At 40.0% G+C, this 23,289-nt stretch overlaps 1 protein-coding gene across 4 annotated transcripts in view; it reads right to left on the reverse strand.

Moving 5' to 3' along the window:
• Positions 1 to 4,579: 4,579 nt before the first annotated feature.
• Positions 4,580 to 23,289, reverse strand: part of ALS2 (alsin Rho guanine nucleotide exchange factor ALS2) — a 34,046-nt gene continuing 15,336 nt past the window's right edge. For 2 of the 4 annotated variants that reach the window (XM_030454110.1, XM_030454108.1), the window contains 22 exons: positions 21,303 to 21,465; positions 20,386 to 20,517; positions 20,056 to 20,184; positions 19,627 to 19,697; positions 19,206 to 19,272; positions 18,722 to 18,924; positions 18,518 to 18,583; positions 16,598 to 16,696; positions 15,922 to 16,086; positions 14,283 to 14,394; positions 13,897 to 13,974; positions 13,645 to 13,778; positions 11,863 to 12,030; positions 11,648 to 11,765; positions 11,222 to 11,379; positions 10,396 to 10,518; positions 9,589 to 9,765; positions 9,174 to 9,219; positions 8,461 to 8,522; positions 7,730 to 7,879; positions 7,326 to 7,422; positions 4,580 to 5,913 (listed from right to left, as the gene is read on the reverse strand). In XM_030454110.1, the coding sequence (XP_030309970.1) occupies positions 5,875 to 5,913; positions 7,326 to 7,422; positions 7,730 to 7,879; positions 8,461 to 8,522; positions 9,174 to 9,219; positions 9,589 to 9,765; positions 10,396 to 10,518; positions 11,222 to 11,379; positions 11,648 to 11,765; positions 11,863 to 12,030; positions 13,645 to 13,778; positions 13,897 to 13,974; positions 14,283 to 14,394; positions 15,922 to 16,086; positions 16,598 to 16,696; positions 18,518 to 18,583; positions 18,722 to 18,924; positions 19,206 to 19,272; positions 19,627 to 19,697; positions 20,056 to 20,184; positions 20,386 to 20,517; positions 21,303 to 21,465 (2,557 nt within the window). In that variant the 3' untranslated portion in view covers positions 4,580 to 5,874. Of the gene's footprint in view, positions 5,914 to 7,325; positions 7,423 to 7,729; positions 7,880 to 8,460; positions 8,523 to 9,173; positions 9,220 to 9,588; positions 9,766 to 10,395; positions 10,519 to 11,221; positions 11,380 to 11,647; positions 11,766 to 11,862; positions 12,052 to 13,644; positions 13,779 to 13,896; positions 13,975 to 14,282; positions 14,395 to 15,921; positions 16,087 to 16,597; positions 16,697 to 18,517; positions 18,584 to 18,721; positions 18,925 to 19,205; positions 19,273 to 19,626; positions 19,698 to 20,055; positions 20,185 to 20,385; positions 20,518 to 21,302; positions 21,466 to 23,289 lie in introns of all 4 variants that reach the window. The other 2 variants (XM_030454107.1, XM_030454106.1) reach the window with 1 other exon arrangement.

The raw sequence follows: 23,289 nt of genomic DNA on the forward strand, positions 1-23,289 counted from the left end.
GGCTCTCAACACATTGTACTTACAGTACCTTCTCGTTCAACAAAGCCCAGTTCTCCCCAGAGTAAAACTCCAGTTATTTCAAGCCCAGATCTGGCTTTTCCTGTATTGTATCCTATTTAGCTTTGAAGCATCAGACTGCATGACCTTTAAATTAGGGTGGAACCCTGCAAACACATATAGGGAAAACACCTGAAAGACAAGAAATATTTCCAAATGCATTCTGGGTTAACTAGTTAAAGTTTAGAGGACTCCTTAGCCTCAAAATTGACAAGCAACTACTCTACAGATTTTGCAGAAGACTGATGCTTACTGGAAACTGAATCTTATATCTTGCAGTGACTGTAGTGAAATTACCATAATCTTAAAACTTCCTGTGTTCAAGTGGTAGTGTCCACCAAGCCAGCATGTTGTCACACTGACAATGATCATTACTTACACTGTTACACAGAGCAGCTTAAAGGAAAAGACACAGATAACCCCACAACCCTCTCCAGTGTAGTTTTAAGAATACCTTCAGTCAAGGCCCCTCTTAGCCTTCGGGAGCTGGATCATAGTTATTTCTTCTGAAGAAGGATAGATCATAGATCTTGCATAGCACAGTGACTCAGAAAGGGAAAGAAGTAAACCAAAGCCAGCAAGTCCCCCTGTTGCTGACAGAGAAAATCTACAATCTTCTACTGAACAGTTACTTAATTTTTAAGTATACCTCTGAAAATCATCCTGCAAATAGAGAAAAAGAACATTTCTGGAGATGCTGAAATACTTCAGATTCTGCTAAAATACAAACCAACATTGTTACCCCTTTAAAATACTCATGAGATTAATCTTTTTCTTTCCACTGAGCCTTGTAGCCTCTGATACCACTAGTGCCTCCTCAGAGAACAGATGTGGGATTAACTTGAGTGTGTTTAGAAGTTTTAGACACAGTGTTTTCTTGAAGGTTGACCTCAGAATGCCAAGAAAAACTGGGAAAGCTACTGAGTGCTGATTGCATGCCCTTTTGGGTGAAACCCTTGGGTGTAGATATCAGCTGCTAGGATTAATAATAAACACAGAGTCAGTAACCCTTCCATCCACTGTTGCCTTTTTAAACGGCCGAGTTTGGGCTCATGCTGACAGAAGCAGCATTTAAACATCAAAATCTGTCAAACCCTTAACAACACATCTCACCTCAGTCATAAAGCAGTAATGTTGCCTACATCCACACACCAAAAGGAAGGCAGCTTCCAGCTGTGAAGCCTGGTTTCATCAGCTGGCAGTGTCAATAGATGATGAGCAGGTAATTACCAGAAGGGAGGAAGAAATATCTGGGTTCTGTGCAGTTCCTGGGGAGACCTACTGCATTGCTTGCTTAGGGGGAAAGGGCAGAGCTCACAGTTGTAAATACTACTGTGCCTTGATTTCCAGAGACACACATCTATGGCAGACTAAAATGCCAGAACTCAGGGTCTCCTCATCCCAGGGATCTAATTAAATTAGATGGAAGGTCTTACTAAAAGGCTTACCTGACTAATCTCCCAGCCAGCATCAAGGCCCTTCCCATTCACATGTGTGGCACGCAATTGCAGATGCTCATTAATAGAAAGCATTTCTCTTAGCCTGTTATTTGAGACAGAACTGGAGAGCAGTGCTGAGTGTCCCAGAGTCTAAAGGAGTCCATCATCTTGTGCCTACAAACACCAGCTATTCCATATTTGGACTTACTTCCTTAAGCAGTAGACTATAAAATTCCTTGAGACAAGGCTAGGGCTGTAGGGGAGCCTGCTTTTAATTCCATTTTCACACTTGTCTTTAGATGGACAATTTTGGATGCTCAAAAGGGGACAGACCAGAGAACTTGGCATTCAGAACATCAACCATCCTGCTCTTATACACTTGTTTGGCTAAAAGGCTTGACAAGGTCACTGAGCATTTTTAACAAAGAAAACTACTTCATATCTTTACATTTATGAAATCAATGATTTGGCACATTCAAGACGGAAAAATAGCTTAATGGCAGGGAACACTGAGAAAGATTTTGTTGATACTATAAATGAGCAAACCGAGTAGGAAAAGTGGTATTAATAAACATTCAGTATCTCTGAAAGTACATGCTCTATTCAAGACTTTTTTGTTCTACATTAAACTTAATTAGGTGAGTCTCATCACTGAGATCTCTCAGCTTCTTTTTCTAGCCAGTGAAAAAACCATCCTGCTTTTTGTACACTTTTTTGCAAGTGTTTTAATTACAAAAGCAACCCTAAATATTAGTGGAACAAATTGATACATTTTAAGCAAAGGCTGAGACCTATCCTTGGAAAGCATATATCCTTATCTTGAACCAAGAACCACTTGTCTGAGGTGGTGTAGGTTGAAAAAGAGTGAATAAATTTTATGGTCATGTAATGCATTCTGTAAGATTTAGGTGATCACACCTGCATATGTAAGGCTGCTGATGGAACAAATTATGCTATTACTTTTTGTAATCAAATACATTCTTATTCTGCATCTCTGTAAAACAAAAGCTTAAGGCTCCAGTGGTGGTGGGAGCATCTTGTTCAGGTGGGGGCAAATGCCACCAAAGCATGGCTTCCTAAAAAAGCAATATGCACGCAGAGCAGAAAGCCTGGGTGCAGCACATTCTGGTCATGTGAGGCAAACAGTTTTACTGCCAACAGCTGGGGCTTTCTAAAAAATAAACAATATAAAAGAATCCAAACAACCACTTGAAAACATCAACGCATGAATTCTAAACCAACTTACAAGTACATGGCAGGGTAGGTCAAAGAAATGATTCACTGTGCAGTGCCCTACCAGTCACATCTTTACATCCTCTATACTTCACCATGCCACAACAGGGAGTTCCCTAAACTGCTTCTAACAACAGGTACAGTTAGAATCAAACAGTAGGACATAGCTTTCTAATAAGGATACTTTGCCGAGGTAAGAAGTGAGGAAAAAATTCTCTTCTGAACTATCCCCCCTTCATTTATATCTCTAGTACTTAACTAATGGGAATTAAACAGGTAACACAAGCTTTATCAGCTCAGAAAGAAACTACATTTCACAGCTGCATGGGAGAAAGGCACCTGTGCAGTACAATGATTTCAGCATAGTGCATTTTCTTACCTGCAAGCACCATGGATTACGCCATGTTCAGCTCCTGAAGAATTTCCAGAGGGAAAGAGTATTTGCTGGATGTTAAAGCAAGTAACCTCGCTGTCCCAGCTAATCTATGGACATCCTCTACTTTCTAATCCGAAGAAACCTAACCTTAGAACTACTCATTACCAAGGAGAACAAATCCCCTTAACCCTCTTCTTGCATAAAAAGCCTGCTTTAGTCCTCCCTCACTTAAGTAGTTTCTTATTCACAGTCAACAGGGCACTCATCTCTGGGGGCCTTTTCTTCCACTGCCATCACTGCAATTACAATGAGAATCTGCAGTAGTGTAGTGTTAATCTTCTGTTTCTGGCTACAGGATTTCTGCTACAGCACAAATACCCGGCTTTCAATTTCAGAGAAAAAAAAAAAAAAAAAAAAAAAAGGCAAAGAAGATAAGAACAAAGTAATTACCATGCTGCAATAGGGACAGAGAAGTCTGCATGTTAACTCATTTGTTAGCTACAGACACAGACAAATTAAGGCTGGCCTGTGCTGGTTTCCTAATGCATCACAGCGCACGTAGGCTGTGAAGTGGAATCTGTGCCAGAAGCACATTTAATCCCAGGATTCTCTTCAGCTAATAACTGAGAGATATATCAGAAAGACCAAAAATAATCCAAGCCCAGGCTGGCTGCTTCCATTAATCAGCAAGCTAAATTCATGTGGTATATCACCACTTTTTGTAAGAAGTTGTGTGTGTTTGTGTGCATGTAAAGTCAGACCTATTATTTGTGTTTTGGGTCTCAACTTTGCACAAACTGACAGTGAATGAAGCAACTTTAAGTAGCTACATACTGGGCAGATTCACCTCCCTCAAAGGCAGAAAGATGATGGGAAAACTTCCCATCTCTAGTTACAATCTCAGTTTAAGTCACAGAATCCCTGTGGGAGAGCCAGGTCATATCAAATAAAGCCTTCTGTGTGTCAAAGCTGTAGATAAAAGGTAATTCCTTTCTCCTGAAACATCTGAAAAAACACTGACTCTAAACAGCTACACAGCCAGGGGTTGGGGAAAATCAAACCTGTTTTTAATGATGACAACTCCCACCAGAGATGAAATAAATCCTGAATTTGGATTGTTGCAGACAAAAAATACTGCCATTGATTTACCCAGCTGTTAAGCACACTTCCTTTCCAGAAAGCAGTTCTGCTCCTCCATGTTTCAGGTATGTATTTTTTGTACATTGAATTTTATACAAGATGATTGCATGGAAAGACTGCACCTAGCAAAAAAGGTTAAGTGCTGAAATTACTTCAATTATACTTTCCACCCTTTCCTGTGCATCTCACCCTCCCCTTCCAAATTAACTTCTTTTTCGATAGCTTCCCTTTTATTCATATTACTGTTCAGTGCAATTTAAAAATGAGAGTAAGCTAACAAAATGGTTCACAAAATCTATTGTCTCTGTTTTCTATTATCCCCATAGTTTGTTGCAAATATAACAATTACAACAACAGTTCTAAACAGCATCTTGCCAGAATTCGTCTTTCCCCTTCTCTGATAAAACTAAAGGTAATTTCAGAAAGACCAATCCTTTTATTTATTATGAAAATTGCTACATCACAGTCACTGTTTAAAACAGTATTTTGACATGGTTTTCTTTCCATTAAGGTGCCAACACACAAGCCATGATTACTATTTCAAAAATATGATTAGTGTTATCTGTGATAGTTTGACATAACTTACCTCATGATAACATTCTATAGCTTATGCCACCCTCCCCCCTTTCTGGAGTCAGCCATAGTAAGGAACAGCACCTACGATACCCAAATTATCATGGGTGTCGTGGGTATAAATAAAGTTCATCATAAACCACAGAAGAACACACACACACAAAGTTTCCCCAGGAAAATGACTTCTTCTCTACATGATCAAAAATGACACCAGGTTAGAATTTTTTTACTCTGACACTCAAATTAACAGGCAGAACTCTCCAATCCAGTCCGTTGTCAACTTGTTCAAGAGCACAGTCCCATTCTCCTCTCACACGGGGCTCCAGAGCAGCCCTTGGTGTAGTGAAACTGAGGACTGCAGATTGCAGGTGTTTAATTCAGTGCCAAAATATGAAGTGGTCATTTCTTTCATAAACAGAAAGAATGGTGAATACCTTTATGTTTATAATTCTAGTCAACAGGAAAGTCCATAACAGCCTGTTTATTTCCACTGCATTCAGCAATTCTTTTCAACACAGATGCCTCAAAACCTTTGCAGCCAAATGCACTATAGGTAACTCATTATAAATATTAGCATATTTTTATCTTTTTAAATAAACAAACATAATAGCTTAATTCAGGAAGACTGAATGGTTCTGTGGTGCAATTCATTCTCTTTAAACATCTCTATTGACAAACCAATAACAATAAAAACAATCCCACTGCTTGAGAAGCCATGCAGTCCAGACTTTCACAGGTACTCTATGTAGATGACATGCCTTTTTGTAACATTGTTAACTGAAAAGGAGTAAAATCAGCTTTCTGTTAGAATAAGAAATTATTTCTTCTTGGCAAGTCCTTGACAAACTAAGTCTCTTGCTTCACTTCACTGATAGTCTCTGGCTGCAGTTTTCCAATCTTAAAAGGGAAAGTTCAGAAAAAAAAATGGAATATTTTCATCTGTAATAGAAGAATTGTAACAGAGTATTTTCTAAGTGCCATTTCAGGGAAGAAAGTAGGTTTGAGTGAAGTTCCAGTGACCAGATTATCCCACAGAGCCATGTCATGAATGATGGTCTAGGTAAGCTTTTCATGCTGAATCTGGTAGTAACATGCCTGAAACAAAACAAAGTTCAGTTTAGCATACACACCAGTCACCAGTGAGCTGATAAAGCATCCTACACAAAAAAGTTGATTTTTTTTTCCTATCCAAGAAAACAGAGGCTTAGGCTTTCTACAAACAGTGATCATACAGTGACACTCAAGAATCTTCTTATATGAAAACTAGCAAAAAGGGCAACAGGAGATTTTAAACTACAAATTATGTCCAACTCTTAATGAAGCAAGACAGCATGATTCGGGATTCTGAATACTTCCACAGCTCCCAGCTTTACCAAGATGAAGGTTTTTTTTACTCTCAAATCTGCCTTTGCCCTTTGACAGCCGGACCCAAAAAAGAAACTATTTCCTTACAGAACAAGGATGCAGTGATTAAGCACTTCAAAAGCACTCAGACTGGAAAGCCAAGGTGTGCATCCTCTGGAGGAACACCCTGACCTGCTGCTCCATAGCTGCTCACTCCATAATGCCACCCCAAATACACCTCGGGGGAGCCTTGACCAGAAACTTCCTGTAAGTGTCTCAGACAACACTTGCCCTCATGGAAAATAAGATTCTACTTCTACTACATAGATGATTGTTAAAGGTCTCTTCCAACCCTCACAATTCAATGATTCTATGATTCTTCTACATATTTTAAGCAACTTAAACTGTCCCTTTCTGCAGCACTATATAAAATAACTGATATGAAAAAAAGAACTTTGAACGCAGTTTGCACAGCCAGCTGTCACAATAGAAGCTTAGCTTTTCATTTTAAGTTTCAGGTTAACAGCCTCCCTCCAAAACAGCCCCTCAAAAAACCCTCTACACAGGGTCACAAGACCTACTAGTCTGAACAGGTCTGAGTTATCAAAACAACCTATTTCCATTATGGAGATCCCGGTGCACAATGGTATATTAATTACAACAGATTCTCCCCTTTTTTTCCACATTTCAAAAGAGAGAAATAATAAATTGAATGTGTAGAATGACACAGTAAAAATATATAATTTTTAAATTATTTTTTTGTGAAATCAATTCCTGAAGCAACTTGATGTGATGTTGGACTTAAACATTATAGGAATGGCTAACTCCAAAACATCACTTCATTCTGATTTTTATAAAGGAAACAATGTTCATTCTATCACAGGAGAACAAGCTACAGGTAAGCATTCAGAACAGTCAACAGCAACCAATATTACCTTTGAATAAAGTACATTTGCACATGGCACCATTTTATTAGCAGTACCTGTACTTGTTAGGTTATCCTAAGCTCTAAGTTTCTGGGCTCATCCAAGAAAAATCTTGAATAGAAATGTTAAAGAGATCACACCCTGATGTTCATACAATTGTCCTAAGCTGATCATCATTGCTTAAAAGCTCATTAATTTCCAAAAAAGGCATTTAATATCCTTTCGTATTTTTCATACCTTCAAGGTAGTGAACATGATGCCTTGCTCCCCATGCTGCAGGTAAGGATCCATCAGGTCTTCAATTAAGTGCACCTCAGATCCCAAATTCCTTATTCTGTTACATGCAGGTGAGAAAGAAAACTGTTCAACAGAGAATGTCCTTGTTGTGTTTCTACCTTTTGTATCTGGTGTCCTGCAAAAACCCATACTATTCCCTAACCTCTTTCTAAGGTCACAGTCATTTCAGTCAACTGTTCAAAATTTTTTTTGAGCCAAAGCAAACACAGCCAAACCAAAAAATTAACTGATGTACACAAAGCTAGCAGGTAGTTCTATAATGAGAAGCAGGAGTTTTTAATACTGCTAAGAGTACTCACACTGCCTGAGCTCAGCTTATGGCTGATGCCGCTCATAGTGCCTACCTGGCTCGCAGCACCACATAGAGAAAAACAGGAAATAAGTCATCCATGGACCACAGAAAATCCTCCTGAAGAGTCTCAAGTACACTCTGAGAGATCTCTTCAAAAGTCTGCTGGATCACCTTCAACTTGTCGGATGGGGTAAACGTGGTACTGTTCAGACAGCAAGAGCAGAACAGGGTAAAAGTAAGAAGTTGCACATCTGCATCAAAACCAGTAAGACAATTTGGTAGCTAACATGAAGCCACCTTTGCACCAAGGCTGTGCAGCACCATAGGCAGCAATTGCTGGAAAACAGCACAGTGCTGCAAGCAAGACTGTCTTCAAAGCTTGCAAATGTTTTGACATAGTGGTAAAGAGGGAAAAAAAATTCCACTCTATCATTTCAACTTCTATTCTTACTGTAGAATTCTTTACACAGAAAAGTTCCCTGTGCACAGGTCATGTTGCTGTAATTGTTTAGAAATTCAGACTCACAAATTTGATTTGAAACCCTGACACATTTGATTCTAAAAAACTTGCTATGGACACATCTCTCAGTCACATTTATGAGGCTGTACTTCATTCCCCACTTGGAGACAACACTCACATCTTCAAGATGAACTCTGAAATATCTTGATGACCTCTCTTATGAAGGTGACCAAAGAAAAGGTGACAGTTAAGGGTTCTCAATAAAATAATTATTACTACAGCAGGAACAGTAAAATGCTAAAAGACAAATTTCAGAGAATTACCTGATTTGCTGTAAACATTCAACTGCAGAGGCAAAGCATGCATCTTTTGTACTTGATGATACCTGTGTAATCATAAGAAGATTTATCATGCAGGCTTGAACAGCACACTATTCAACAGAAGAAAAACAGTGTATCATGCTACACTGGTGTAAAAGATAAATAAAACAAGTCAAATAAAAGTAAATGAAAGTATACTGATTCATAAACAGACATGACTTAAACCATAATGTAAAATCCAAATTGTTCAAAGTTATGATTATTTAGCCACTCTTACTGATGCACAGAGAGTCGAGGTCTACACTACCTCTAAGCAGCATTCAGCAAGTTTCAGCAAGGCAATGATTAATAACAACTACACATGTATTCTCTTGATCAGTAAGTATGCAGTGGTGCAATTCTCCTCAGCAAGCAGCTTGAAAATTTCCTTGAACGCTGTTATTCTCACTTTTTCATAACTGGAGACCAAAGTCTTCCTGAATTAGAATTCATTACAGTGTAAGATAGTAAGTGACAAAGCTGGACTGACAGATGTAACAAATCATTGATGTAGCTGTTAAGTAGCAGACAAATGTCAAGGAAAAAAAACTGAATACCATCTCTTAAGCAAAAAGCCTGGTCAAAAATTCTCTGAGCCCTTCTTTATTAGGTCAGTTTCTTTCTGTAAAGAAACCCTGGGCAGAAGCACACTGCAAGCCAAGGCCCCATGAACATACCTTTCTACTCTCCCCAAGCATGGAGACAGTTCCTGGCCAAAATTTCCTGCAAAGAATCCAACACAGTCTGTTGAGAAAGCAGAATCTTAAAGCATTTTTCTCCTTATGAATACGAACTAACCATGTTCTGCTGTGAGATACAACAGCTCACTCTACAGGATCAACTACATCTAGCACAAAAAGATGGAAAATGACCTAATTTGAGATGCCTTGCTCTGGTTTTCAAACAATGCCACTCTTCCCCATCCCCTACCCTGCCACTCTTTATGGAAGAGCAAAGTTTTTTACTCACCGCAAATACATCTAGATGCATTTAAACCAAAGAAAAGCACTTTGGCAACAGGGGGCTTTAGTTGCTTTAGTTAACTACATCCCATGATCTTTTCCAGTTGTTTTATTACTGGAGCATACTCACGCTTGCACTCCAAGAAAGCTCAGCAGAGCCAGATCAGTTTGTTTGTTGAGACGTAAAACACATTCCCAGTAAACATCTTCCTCACGCTCGTTGTCTAAGGCATACAGCATGAACAGGGGAGGATAGAGTCGGGGCAGTAACACAGGGAGCAGCAAGCCAAAACTGGTTACCACATAGCTGTAAGGAAAGAGAGGGGAGGGTGGTCTGAAGAGGTAGACATTTTAACAATCTAATTATCTATAAAAATTGAATGAAGAAGAAATCATTGGAACCTATCTCTCATTTAGTAGAGCGTATTCTATGAGCTGTAATAATGTACAAAGCCATCAAATAGTATCTATGTTCATCAATCCTTAGCAGTAGTCCATGTGCAGGTGAGTTTGGGGCAGGGATTGTGGTGCAGTTCTTTCTGACCACACCTGAGGTTGCTGTGGACACAACAAGGATGGGCACCAGAGTGAGATGCGTGTGCCTGTGGCGCAGGGTATGTGCACTGGACCTGCAGTACTCCTGTGCTCACATCCTACACTTTTCTGAAGCCTGGGCCACAGTCTGAATTTGTTTGCCCACAACAGACAAAAGCAAGTTTGTCCTCAAGAGAAAACCTCTGCTGGGGACAGGGGTGAAATGCTTATTTTAACCATGGAAGTGTGCTTGTCAGAAACCTGTTACCAGAACCAAAGTGAGGGGGAGAGAAGCCTGCTTATATCCATCAGTGACACATATGCTTATTTCCCCTCACCCAAGATAAAAAGAAAAGGAATATAATTAAGCCTTCCTTAGTTCAGTTTTTCTTCCTTCACTTACCCTGGCTCAGGAGACTCTGATCTGGAGTCAGACTTCCCGCTGCAGAAGGATCGCCTTCCCTTGGTCTCTGCTGCCAGAAATGGAATTGTGCTGCCCTCTTCAGGAAGGTCAGGAAACAAGAACCTAAATGGCAACACACACCAAAACGTTTGATTTGGCTTCAAGTTCCTACAAATCATAGCACGAGAGTGCAAGATTGGAGAGGAAAGAAAATTCAGCTGCCATAACAGATGCTGGCTAAAACAGCACAGCTAACAGATACACAGTAGCATTATTCTGGAAGGAAACTTACCTCCACTGCCAAAGACACCTCTCCTACCTTCACACCACTTCCCTCCAAACAAGGCTTCTCATGCTTAATCATTTGGGGCATTTTCTGCTTTCAGATTTGTAGGACTTTAAGTTGTAATTGCTCTCAAGAATCTAAGCAAGCACTACACAGGAACATCAGTTATCCACACTGGTAAGAACCACAGTGGAACACACTGCAAGCCCCCACCCTCACTGTTCTTCTATACCTTTTGAACACTGCCTTTTCACAGTGCAGATATCCAGACAATAAACTGGAAACCCATAGTCAAGAAGAGCTTCCTGCAGCAATATTTTAAAGTACAACATAGGATGCAATGCACTGTGAAGATTTCAGTTTTTCTATATTTGACAGATAATTCCAGCCTCCTAAAAAAGGTTAAGGAAGTGTAAGCAAACCTCAAGACAGAGTAAAAATACAGGCACAGTTGGACATCATAAACACTAGGCAGTTTCAGTACACGAGATATCTGTAATTAATTCAGCAGAAGCTTGACTTAAAAATTAGTCTCTGTACCTAACCAACTGGAAGATGCGTTTGAGGTAGGACTTGATCTCTCTGACAGCCTCCTGCAGCAATCGTCGATTGGCTCCAACTCCAACGTAAGTCATTCTGTAGACAGCTACCAGTGCTTCCACCAGCTTGCCCAGAGGATGGAGAGGAGTATCACAAGCCTGAGGTGAAAGGTATTAACTGGCTCGAATTAAAACTGTAATTGAGACAAAACTGACTTTAAGGCAGCATCTATTAGGCATATCATTTCAGTCTTAGCTGTGGACTTAAACTCAGTATACTAGGAAGTTAAAAGCAAACATGAATTAATACAACATGGATGGGAAGAGTGCAAATACAGAAGCAATTAAAGAAAGCTTTCAAAAAGTGAGCTTGACATCATGCCTTGCCTTACCAACAAGCTGTGTGAGCATTTGTGAAGCGCATTACCTTTATCAAATATTTTTTTATATTTTCATATTTTTCCAGGGTGAAGGCACCAATGTGTTGTGGAATGAACTCCAAACTCTCCAGTGTCTGAGTATGCGAGCGGCTCAGTAATTCTGGGCTGCGGTTTTAAAAAGGACAACAAGATTGTACAGATTATTTATTCGACAAAATAGGAAAAAACCTGGAGCCAACACCTACATTCTCTAGGCACCAACCTGTCTTTGTGCTGTCGTCGGTTGGTGGTCAGGGCCACCGCAATACTGTCCCAAGCCTTCCATCTGTCCCCCTGGCCCGGGCTCTCACAGCCAAGCTGGTTCCAGCACTCTTCAAACACTGCCTTCCATTTCTCATCAGGAGGCACCGCCAGGATCCCAAGTTTCCGCCTAACAAAATGAGCAGCTACTCTGTTAAAATCAAACAGTTGTGAAACAAAACGTTCAGCTAGGAAAGTCACCTATGGCCACTGACAATCCAACACCACACTACTCTACTAAAAGCTGATAATACATCTTAACAGTCTTGACTGGCAGCTAAGTTTGTCACTAAGAATAAACCTAGAACCTGCTATGTAATAAATGTCTTGACTTCCAAAACCTTCTAGAGAGAGCTTAAAAAGTTATTCTTACCCTTAACTGTCTCTTCCTTGCTAATTAACATACTCTAATCCATGTAGTATTTAATGAAGTAACACGTAGACATTAAAAATATTGTAATAATGTGGTAACAACCATGGGCCCCTCAGTTTAGGAAGGATATTGAGGTCCTGGAGCAGGTCCAAAGGAGGGCAACCAGGCTGGTGAAGGGACTCGAGCACAGACCCTATGAGGAGAGGCTGAGGGAGCTGGGACTGTTCAGCCTGGAGAAGAGACGGCTCAGGGGAGACCTCATCGCTCTCTACAACTCCCTGAAAGGAGGTTGTAGCCAGGTGGGGGTTGGGCTCTTTTGCCAGATGACTTTCAACAAGACAAGAGGGCATGGTCTTAAGTTTCACAAGCACTCTTCAAAAATATGTGCATACATTTATTCATAGACTCCCTACTGGAGTTAAAAGCAGAGAACTGCTAAGGTTGCAAGTGTTGTTCAGCAGGGAGGCCTGCTTAACTCTGCATCCTGTTGTAGGTGTCAGTGTTGTCAAAAGAAATTACCAGTGAATGCTTCAGGAAGCACACTGAGAAGTCATCTAGGTAAAAACATTGGAGTTGCATTTACCATTTTAATCTGAAATTTGAGTCTGTGTCAAAGCTATTGAATCCTGTACAATTACTGATACTGTAAACCAGTATATAGTGCTATCAAACACGGAAATTTCACCAACCACTTTTTAAATTTACTTAAATATACTCAACGTATCTCATATACATAACATATCTCAGTTATGACTTAAACTGTGGCTTTTTCCCCAAAGAAGACAGACCTAATGCATGTGCTATAAGGCCTTATATGAATACTTTTGAAAATTATCTTTGCCAAAGTGTTAAAATTCTCTCTTTTATAATTCAGCATTTTTTTCTACTATTTTCTAACACATTGTTTGGAAGAGGTGTAAAATTTACCCCCACAGCATTATTAAAGAACATATTAATTCATTTACTAGGAAAGTGATTGGCAGAAGGCAGAAAGTTCTGTGATTGACTTAATCACTCAAATGTAAATTAGTCTCCCAGCATGTCAGGAGTCAGTGATTCAGATTACAACAGCCAGTTTAGATTTAAATAAAAAACCTGAGACTGCTTCAGGGACAGTAGCAGCACTTTAGCTATTCTATAATTTTAGGCTGTTACTTGCACATTGAAGTGGTAATTAAAGCAATAACATATTTGTAGATGCTTGTTTTATTTCCTATGCAGGAGATAAGAGGAGCAAAAACCAGAAAATGTTTTCAAAATATCACCATTTCTCTGGAAATATATTTTTAACTGGCCTTTGAAAAAAGACAATAGTAATGTTCCAAAGTATTACTGAAGCATATGACAAATTATTTGGTAATCAACACTCACAATGCTTTAGGTTTGTCCTTCTCATTCTCATACAAGATGGGTTTGAAGTAGGTTCCTGTGATTTTGATCCCAGATCCCCACTCTCCACTGAAGATACCTTCAATATAATCCCCATTTGGCAATGTCAGTGTTCCCTTGAGAGAAGATAATAAAAAAATTAACTGAAATCTACTGGGTACCAAATTACAGGGAAAGAGACTTTTTTTAGATGGTAATATTTCACAAGTGACAAGCATGATACCAAATACCAACCTTCCCACTCAGAGTCCAGTTATCTGAAAATTCCCCCTCATAAACTGTATCATCCTCAGAAAGCAGAATTCCAGTCCCCTACAAAGACAATCATAAAAACCACAAAGCAGTAATTTTAACAGAAGGCCAGACCACATATCTAAAGATAAACTGAAAAGCCTGTTACTAATTTTTTGCAAATTTTTTTTAATTTTAAAAGCGGGTTCTGAATTAGTCCTAAGTGAAACAGAACAGAGGTTATAGAGACAATTTAAAAGCTGGGACAATAGAAATTTAGAATACAAGATTTACACAGCCTAACATAAGCTGATCTGCCCCAGACTTAGTGACTTAGTGACTCTCTTAGTGACTTAGAGGAAAAGTCACTACAGCAGAGTACAACTCACCATCATTTTGTTGGTGCTGAAGGCTCCTTCATAATACAGTCCAAACTGAGTCACCACCACACCATTGCCTTGGCAAACATCATCTTGCCACATTCCCATATACTTTTCTCCTCTGAAGAAAAATAATTAGGAAGAATGCAGTCTAAGTAGTACATTTATATCCTTTCTTTGGCTTTACTGTGATATTTGACCATTTAAAAAAATATTACAAAAGAGGCATCCAGCACTGCTTCAGGTCTGTCAATCTAGCTGCACCAGCTTCAGGGAAAGAGAGGGTTTTTAATAACAATTAGCTATAATGGAATTATGGTCACAGCAAGCCCAGTCATTAATTTAAATTCAGGGGTATCTTCCAGCTGACTGGACCCATAGCCTTGCAGAATGCTGGTCTGATTCATCACACCAGCTGGGTGAAGGCTTCTTGAAGAGACAGACACAGCATACTCTGCTACCGGGATGTTACTCATAAGAGAATAGAAGCTCCAAATTCTCAACTGACTTGTCTGCAAACATGACAGGATGATATAAAGAGTGTCTGCAACTATTCCTGATTTGCCTGGGCAAGTGAAGAAACAAGTGAAGAAAACTAAACTTTAGGCCACAAACATAAGCGCATATCCTTCCCTGAGACCAGGAGGAGAACTGCCATGAGGTCTGCTCACTCATACTCCAGTAACTCTGGAACAGAAAGAGAACACTGCATTCCTCTGCCACCATGAACTGCCACTGCATTACATTCTGGAGGTGAGGGGGCCTGTGAGGAAAGCTGCCATCTCTTTAGCCAGTCCTAGGTAAACAAATGGATAAATAAACTCAAGATGTGGAGACATTTTGGCACTAGAGGAGGACAAGAACAACCACCACCAATAAAAAAGATGAGGTGTGAAACTGACACCAAGAAATCCCTAGAGATGCTACATAAGCTCCCTTCCAGAAAAATCTCCACACCACCTCCAGATGTTTTACTATTCTGCTTCTTAAGTGGCTGTCAGTTCCACTACATCAAACCAGTTTTCTTGAGGTCTCACCAAAAGCTCTCTTTTTCAGGAAAAAAGAGCATTAAATTAGTGAATGAAAAAGCAGACAGTGCTGATGTGTGCTCAGACAGCATTCATTGAGCATATTCCGTTTTTAAGATCATCACTTCACTCTTCTGCCCTGAGAGAAACCATCTTTCCCCTGCTGCAGTGACAGAATAAATAAGTCAATGGAAAACCTGAGCATAAGCTGAAATTTCCCTAGTCTTATATATCATATCATGAATAACTCAGTCTTACATGCCTGAGATGAAAGAGTACTCCCTGCATGACACTCATAAAGCTTTCAGCACTGCCACCACAAGATACCTCAGTAAGGTTTCATATTCAGTGCTAGTTTTCAGGCAGAAATATGATAGGAAAGCAAGGCAGAACCCCCCCCCCCACAAATACAACAAAAAACCCCATGTGTACTCCAGAAGCAGCACCAAAATGCTGTCTCTAGAATCAGTTCTTTAGATCATCAACTCAGAAAGCCTAGTAAAAAGAAGATAAAAAACCACATGCACCAATAACACTACTAACAGACTAAAACCTTTCCTATTCTTTTTGCAGTCACACATGGTAACAGTGTTTAAATACACGTGGAACAGAAGCCTTACCTTGTGATATCATCAAAAACTCCATAACCACTCTTCTTATCCATTGTCCACTGTCCAATGAACATGCTGGGAGAGGAGGAGGTCAGCTTCCCACTGCGTAGCAGCCCGTGCCCGTGCCGCATGTTATCCTGGAAACACCCTTCATACACCTCACCAGTAGCATAGCTATTGCGAGAAAGAGTAAGAAATATTCCTAAAATCTACTTTGCTATAGTGCTTTGGAGTTTTTGTTAGATTTTTTTGATAATTTTTTTTCATTGCTGTTATCTTTTCTTCTTTCACCCCCTGCATGGCTCAACCTTCTTCTCCTTCAAGGAATCCCATGACAGCCCCACCAAGCAGGAGCTACAGGAGAATTATGTTTGGGGTAAAACTGAGCCTTTAATACAAGTCATTTGATGCATTGCTGTTTTAAAGCCACTCCCTCCCCAGCAGGCCAGGCTATTTAGATGTTACATTTCTCACTCAGAAGAGTCCTTTATTGTTGCAAGTTGATAACAATATTAGGATAGATGTTAATAGCAGAACACAGCACATGTGTGCATCATGGGAAGAAAATAACCCAAACTAACTGAAATGCAACAATAAAGTTACACAGAGCTTGCTAAGGAGTGTGCCAGAGCAGGAGTCCTGCTCTCCCCTCTGCAAGGACAGCACCACAAGCACTACATGTCACCTGTAGACTCCATGCCCACACATTTTGCCTTCCTTCCAGTAACCCACGTAGTGGTCATCCTTATTCAGAGCTTTGTTTGGCACTCTGTATTCACCATACCTGCCAAGGAACAGACAAGGAACACAAGCAGCTGTAACACAAACATTTAATTACAAACAGGAAAAAACTCGCTGTAAAAGCAGAATGGTCTATGCAATTTTTAGTGTGTCTCCAGCTACAGCAGTTACAGATGATTTTTATTATTTTTTTTAAACAGAAAGCAGGAATTCCACCATCCCCAGGTCAATTTAGTCTGTACTACTTCCACTGTTGAACCTAGCCATGCTACAACATTTTTTTCAGCTTTGTACATCTCACAGCCCTCACAGCTCTGTTCACACTGTAAGACTGCTTCTACCTTTGCCAGCTTCTTTAAAATTGAAGCAGATCTTTACTCCAGGGAAAGACGAAAAGTATTGATACAGAAAAATATGTAAAAAAAAACACCCAAAAAGCTGCTTGATTCCCAGTATGCTTCAACAGTAGCACAGAACTGTTCACAATTGCAGAATGCTTTTTTAGGCATTCTTTTTATGCCTAAAAACAATGAGATGTGAAACTTCTATTTACTGATTCTCATCTTCAGGGGAGATTAAAATCCAATTATGAAGGTTCTCCTAAAAGCACATCTACCCCAGCAAGACATTACTGTTGTCAAGTGTTGAGATTATAGCATGCCAGCTAAAATACAAATACCTGGCATTTGATAATCCTAGCAAGTACAGCTGAATACCAATCCATTTGTTTCTGGTGGGGACCTGTTTGCAGTGCTGCCATACCCAACAACCCTAAAAGCACCAGGGTTAGTTACACTTCCTACTGGACAGAAGCGACCAAATGTTTCATCTGGTTTTATAGGCTGACATTACACCAGTTGCTAAGGTGCATTTTAAAAAGTTATCTGCAGCCAGACCCTATTTCTATTATCTGTCAAGCTTAATACTTTGAAAATAACTGGAAACCATACTGGACTCCTCATAAATTTTTATCCTGCCCAGTACAGACAAGTCTGCCTGCAAGTTTCATACAAAAATACCTTTGGACATAAGTTAACCTCTTATCTTAGTAGTACCCTAGGCAGATTCAGAGCAATGACATCCATAGTTTAATTCAAAGCTGTGTAATAAATGAAGTAACTTTCAAGCAGTCTTATTTGTTTCAACAGATAACTTTATCAAGTCTAGGACTTCATTCATGCTATTTTCAAACTCCTCTGTGCCAGTTATCTTAGTCATTAGGATCACACACTCTCACTGGTGTTGTTTTTATCATTCAAACCCTGAAGTTGATTCAAGATTGTGTCATCTTCTTCCTGAATTATTAAACCCTTGCTCTACCAGAAACACAGCAAGGAAAACATTAGAGAAGATGCATCACTACACTGCATGAAAGGCACTGAATTTTCTAGAAGGAAAAAAACCCAATACTGGAGCTTTTGGAGGAGTACTACACGCCAAAAAAATGTTAGCTACCTATACAGCAGAAAGTTGACTGCAGACTTTTCATTTGCCTTCCTCTGCTTAGGAGTTTATACAAACACACACACACACACACACACCCTTATTTGGCTGTTTTAACATTTCCTTTCTCCATCCTACAGCTGATTACCCCAACTAGTTTCAGTTTTTATGAAAGAGCAAGTTTTTAATCATGCAGTTGCATGAGTCTATTGTGAAGACAACTAGGGAACCTCCAGGTAAATGAGTACCTGTATATCAACATACAGATATACCTTGTTAACAGATATATCTTTTTATCATACTGACCCTGAGTCAGTATGATTCACTGCAAAACCTTCTTAATTAAACGTTTTTGTTATTCTCCCTTACAATAAAAGGTATTTCTTGTGCTTTGTCTCCACAAGCAGTGAGAGGATCTTACCCATCCTCTAGCCCAGCCCGGAAAGTCCCAGAGTACATTCTTCCATCTGCCCACTTTAGGATCCCTCTGGAAAAGATACAAAGCCATAGATGTGTGTAAGGTCATCGGTTCACTCCACACTTCCCAGTTTCTGTGAGAGACCCAACTTACTGACACAGCAATGACCTCATTTTGTTTTCAACTATTACACTCCAGTGTGCTTACCTGCCATGGGGCTTTCCTGACAGCCACCTCCCATCATACACAGCATCCTTGAAGCGAGGGTCCTTGTAGAAGGTGTATCTGGCACTGCGGGAAATGGGGGGCTCCTGTCTTGGCACGTTCCCTCCAGCTCCATACAGAATGAAGTCAGAAGTCCCCCTAAGGGCCTGATCCACTGCTTGGCTTATGGCCCTCAGCCACTTGGTCTGCAACAGAGTTGCATCACAGCATTTAGCCAACATCTGCCTTTGCACTGAATCTCACCCTTACAGACACTACAGTCTGCTCTGCACTCCTCAGAGTACAGTGCTGTACCCTGGAGCACGGCTACAGCCAAGCACAGTGTGCAGTCAGCCTGCACACCCGGTTGTAGGACAACTTCATTCTTTGTGAATACTCAGGCAATATTTCATCCTGCTTGGTTTCACAGGAGAGGAAAAACTCATACATGTCACTGAGACCACGTATAATTTGTAGGTATGCCTACCTTTTCTTGTGGTGTTGAAGAAATGAGAACAAATTGTTCTTCTGGTGTTGTAATCTTCAACCCATTCCTACATGAAAGAGTGGAGAAAAGTATTTTAATGTAGAGAAATCTCATTCCAAAAAAGGCAAAGTTTCACAGAGCTCAAACATTGCATCTTCCCTCCCCCACCCCAGCTAGCATTCACTTTAGTATCAACTCAGCAGCTAAAAGACGCACTAAGAACACTACTTCTTTTCCTCAACTACCTTATTCTTTCACGTTTATACCATTTTTTTAAATAGACATAGAAATGCAATAAGATTTCTAAAACAAGCCATGATTGAATCCAGACTATACCACTTCTAGTTTATAACTGATTAAAAGATACTCATTCTCCCTCCCAATATACGAGTACTTCAGCATCACAAGCAAGAATACTCACACATTACCAGCTTCTTCTGAAAGAGCTTCTACCCACAGAGTAGACAGGGGAAAAATATGGTGCGTTGAGAACTGTGGGCAAGGAGAAGGAAACTTCACTGGGTACTGATCCATTACCCCTGTCCCATGCTTTTTCTGAACAGGTTTTTTCCCTTTACTATGGACAACTGAGCACTGCAGGCTGCTTATATGCACCTTGCTCCAAGAAACAGCTAAGAGAAAGCACACTAGCCACCAGGAAACAGCAATCAAACATTAAAAAAAAAGTATGCCATTTCAAATTTATTTGTAAACGTGAAAGAAGTACAACTTTTAAGCATTCAAGAAACACTGCAGTGAATGGTACAAAAACTTTATTTTACCATATGAAAACATGTCATTTTGCTTGAAGCAGAGAAATTGTTCTGTTCCTGGATACAAGCTGGCTTACCTGAGCATGCACCAGAGCATCATTGAAGAGGATGAACCAGTTGACCGAGAACCTCCCAGCGTGCTGCAGGGACAAACCCCGGTTGCTGCTTTCACAGATCAAGCGGCGCTCTGGCTTCCGCAAGGAGTCCTACAGGCAAGGTTCACAACAACATCACAAATGCTCACTGAGTGTGACTTAGGTCAGACTGCTTGTCTTTCATACTAAAGGGTCAAGCTTTCTGAAGTTAAGAGCACTACAGCAATGTAAGAATAATGAGCAGTGGAGCTGGGACAACAGCAGCAGCAACAGACACAGGGTGCAATGCTAAGAGCAAGATGTTCACTGTACCGTCATTTTCCCAGGAAAGGTCTTCCAGAAGCCAAGTGTGTATTCTGCTTCCTTCCTTTTCCTGCTGAGATGGACAGCAAGGCTCTCATAGCATGAACTGGAATCCTGTAACTTCTGGTATTCTGGAGATGCCTACAGGGCACAAGGTAAGACAGCCCTGAGAGTGCTTCTGGACACCTGTGCCACCTGCACTCAGCAAGCTGCTGTAACACTGCTTGTTTTTCTACACCAGCACCAAATGCATGACAGTCCATCTGGTAAACAAAGGAACAGTGAAGGCCAAGTTATATTCTCAGCCACATGTTTTACTGGTGCACTGAGGGGGGTTTAAAAATCACAGACGTTCCATGAATGTTAAGAGAAGAATGATCAGCATACAGTTACATGATCTACCTTTCCACACCTTAACAAGGTGTAGCAGAAGTACTGCTAACAAATGCAGGAGTAATACTTCAAATTACTACATTGGGATAAGCATGCAAGTAATTACTGTTTCTCTTTAATCATATTTCATTTCAAAAGAATGCAATTAGATACATCTAAACAGGTGGTAAAAGTCTGCCTAATATATTATATAGTATTTTTAGTGGAGTATCGCATCCAAGACAAGCTACAGTAATTATGCCAGAGGGAACTGAAAAGCAACAGGCAAATATCAAAATAATATACTTTTAATTAGCACACAGGCACACAAATAAGTTCTGGCAGGGCAATGAGTTTCTACCTGTCATGTGATCTGCACAGGTGTGGTGTAAGATTGCTCAAAAAAGTGTGCATGATCTTCCCTGGAGCAAAGACAAGTCTGAGGCAGCTTCTGTGGGACTAAGGTGTTTCTAATTACCTGGCATTTCAGTTATTTCCAAGCCATAAGTTTCATGTGTGCATTTATTCAGATACAGATAACAAAGCCAGCTTACCACTTCAAAACAGGTGGCAAGCTTTAGCAAAGTTCTAGCATAATTATGAAGTCGTCCAAATGGCATGAAAAACAGAGCATTCAGAACTTCCATCAGCTGGAGGTTTTCCTCATTCTTGTCAGACAGTTTCTGTAACAGCTCCTGGTTTTTACTCAAGAAATCTCTAAATGATGGGACATAGGGGAACAGAGGGAGAAGAGAAAAAGACAGTGAGACATCAGTGATGTTTTGAATAAATGAGATCAGAATGCCCCTTATTATAAGCCAATTATCATATTGCCAATATGATAATTATCATAAGCCAATAAAACTTAAAAGCACATACATGCTGTTATTAAACTATTCCTAGCTTAGTTTAAGTAAGTACAGTAGCACTCTCTTGTAGCTCTCTAACATCTGCAACACAGGACTATTTTCACTGATCTAACATGCTCAGCCATTTAATCTGCTTGGAAAGTAACTAATTGCCTTTTCCTCTTCAACACTTGGTGTAAGAGCTAACAACTGGAACAACTCCCCCATTTCTGCTAAACTGATAAGCTTCTAACACTATTGATTCTTTCAAGAAGGTGTGAAAAAATCCTAACTTTGCTCCACTGCACTTCCCTAAATATATCCAAATAATCTCTTCCCCACCCCTGCTGTTCAAGACAACTGACCAGTTTTTTTCCCCTAACTATAGAAATTACATCCTACCTCATAGAAAGGCAGGAAATCTGTTCAATCCTCAGTCTGTTTTCCAAGAAGGGGAACTAATCTAGTTCAGAGAAGAAGAGGGAAATCATTCTGAAGACAATGCATTAGCACACAAAACCAGGATTTCTTCATCAAAAGGAAACCAAACCTACTATTCCCTCTCCTTCACCATACCTGGGTATCCAGGTGTGCTAGCAAATACGATACATCTGCATTAAAATACATCCAGCTGGGAAGCATTTCAACCACAAGCTGCAAGAATTAGGTGAGGCTGAGAAAGCAGGCCCCAGGGACAGCAAAACAGATCAGAGAATTGCACAGCAGGGTCCCCAGGAATTCTACGTGATCAGCAAGATGCCATTTCACACATCAAAATACCATACCTTGTCTAGGTCTGCTAATGGTATTTAAGAACCCCCTTGTGCAACAAGCCTTAAGGAATGAAGTCTTCTTCAGAGAGAAGACCATATTTCTCAATTTTAAATTTAACCATCCGTTTGGTTTGCAGTTTTGAAGTGCCTGGAGATCCTCTCATAGAGGTCTCTCTGTAGAAAAGTGACAAATAATAACAGACCCGTAGCACCAAGTTTAGCTCACCCACACTTCCAGAGCTCAAAAACCTGCTCCCAATGAAGACTTGTATTGAAGACAGCACTTCTCAAAGGTGCTTAAAGACTACTTCTAATACATTTGTGTTGCAGAATACCCATAAAAGACAGGCTGAAATCAATAACAGCTAACTTAAGATAGCATTCCTCAGGGAAGGGGCAAAATTGTTTATTTTTATGAAAGATATTCTTGATTTCCCTTTCCAAGTGGCAGGACTAAACTAAAAATCTCCTCCCTGAAGTTTCAGAACCTGAGAAAGTTTTATTCACCTATTGAGACCCTAGTTGCAGTAGGAGAAGGTGAGATACCTGACAGTGACAACTGACATGAGGCATTTTAGTAAGAGTAATCTCAGCATCCAGACCTTTTCAGTACAAATTATAAATAAGCTTATATTTGAAATAAGATTTCCTGTAAGTCACTCGAAAAATGGTGACCGATGCTGAAAGATGCTCGGTGCCTTTTTACAGTGAGAGATTTTTTTTACTTAGTCCTTGGCACTTGTTCTCTGGTGCAGAAGATTCTTTGCATTAATAGCCTGACATTTGAAAGAACTAATAATACATTGACACAACATTCAAAGTGCTCCATGAACACCTGTAACAGCATTACTCCCAGATTACGGAATTTCAAAAGGAAGGGAAGGTGGCAATTCCTTGGATTAGTTAAATACCTGCATTGA

Source organism: Calypte anna, chromosome 7 (genome assembly GCF_003957555.1).
Source record: "Calypte anna isolate BGI_N300 chromosome 7, bCalAnn1_v1.p, whole genome shotgun sequence".
Taxonomy (NCBI): Eukaryota; Metazoa; Chordata; class Aves; order Apodiformes; family Trochilidae; genus Calypte; species Calypte anna.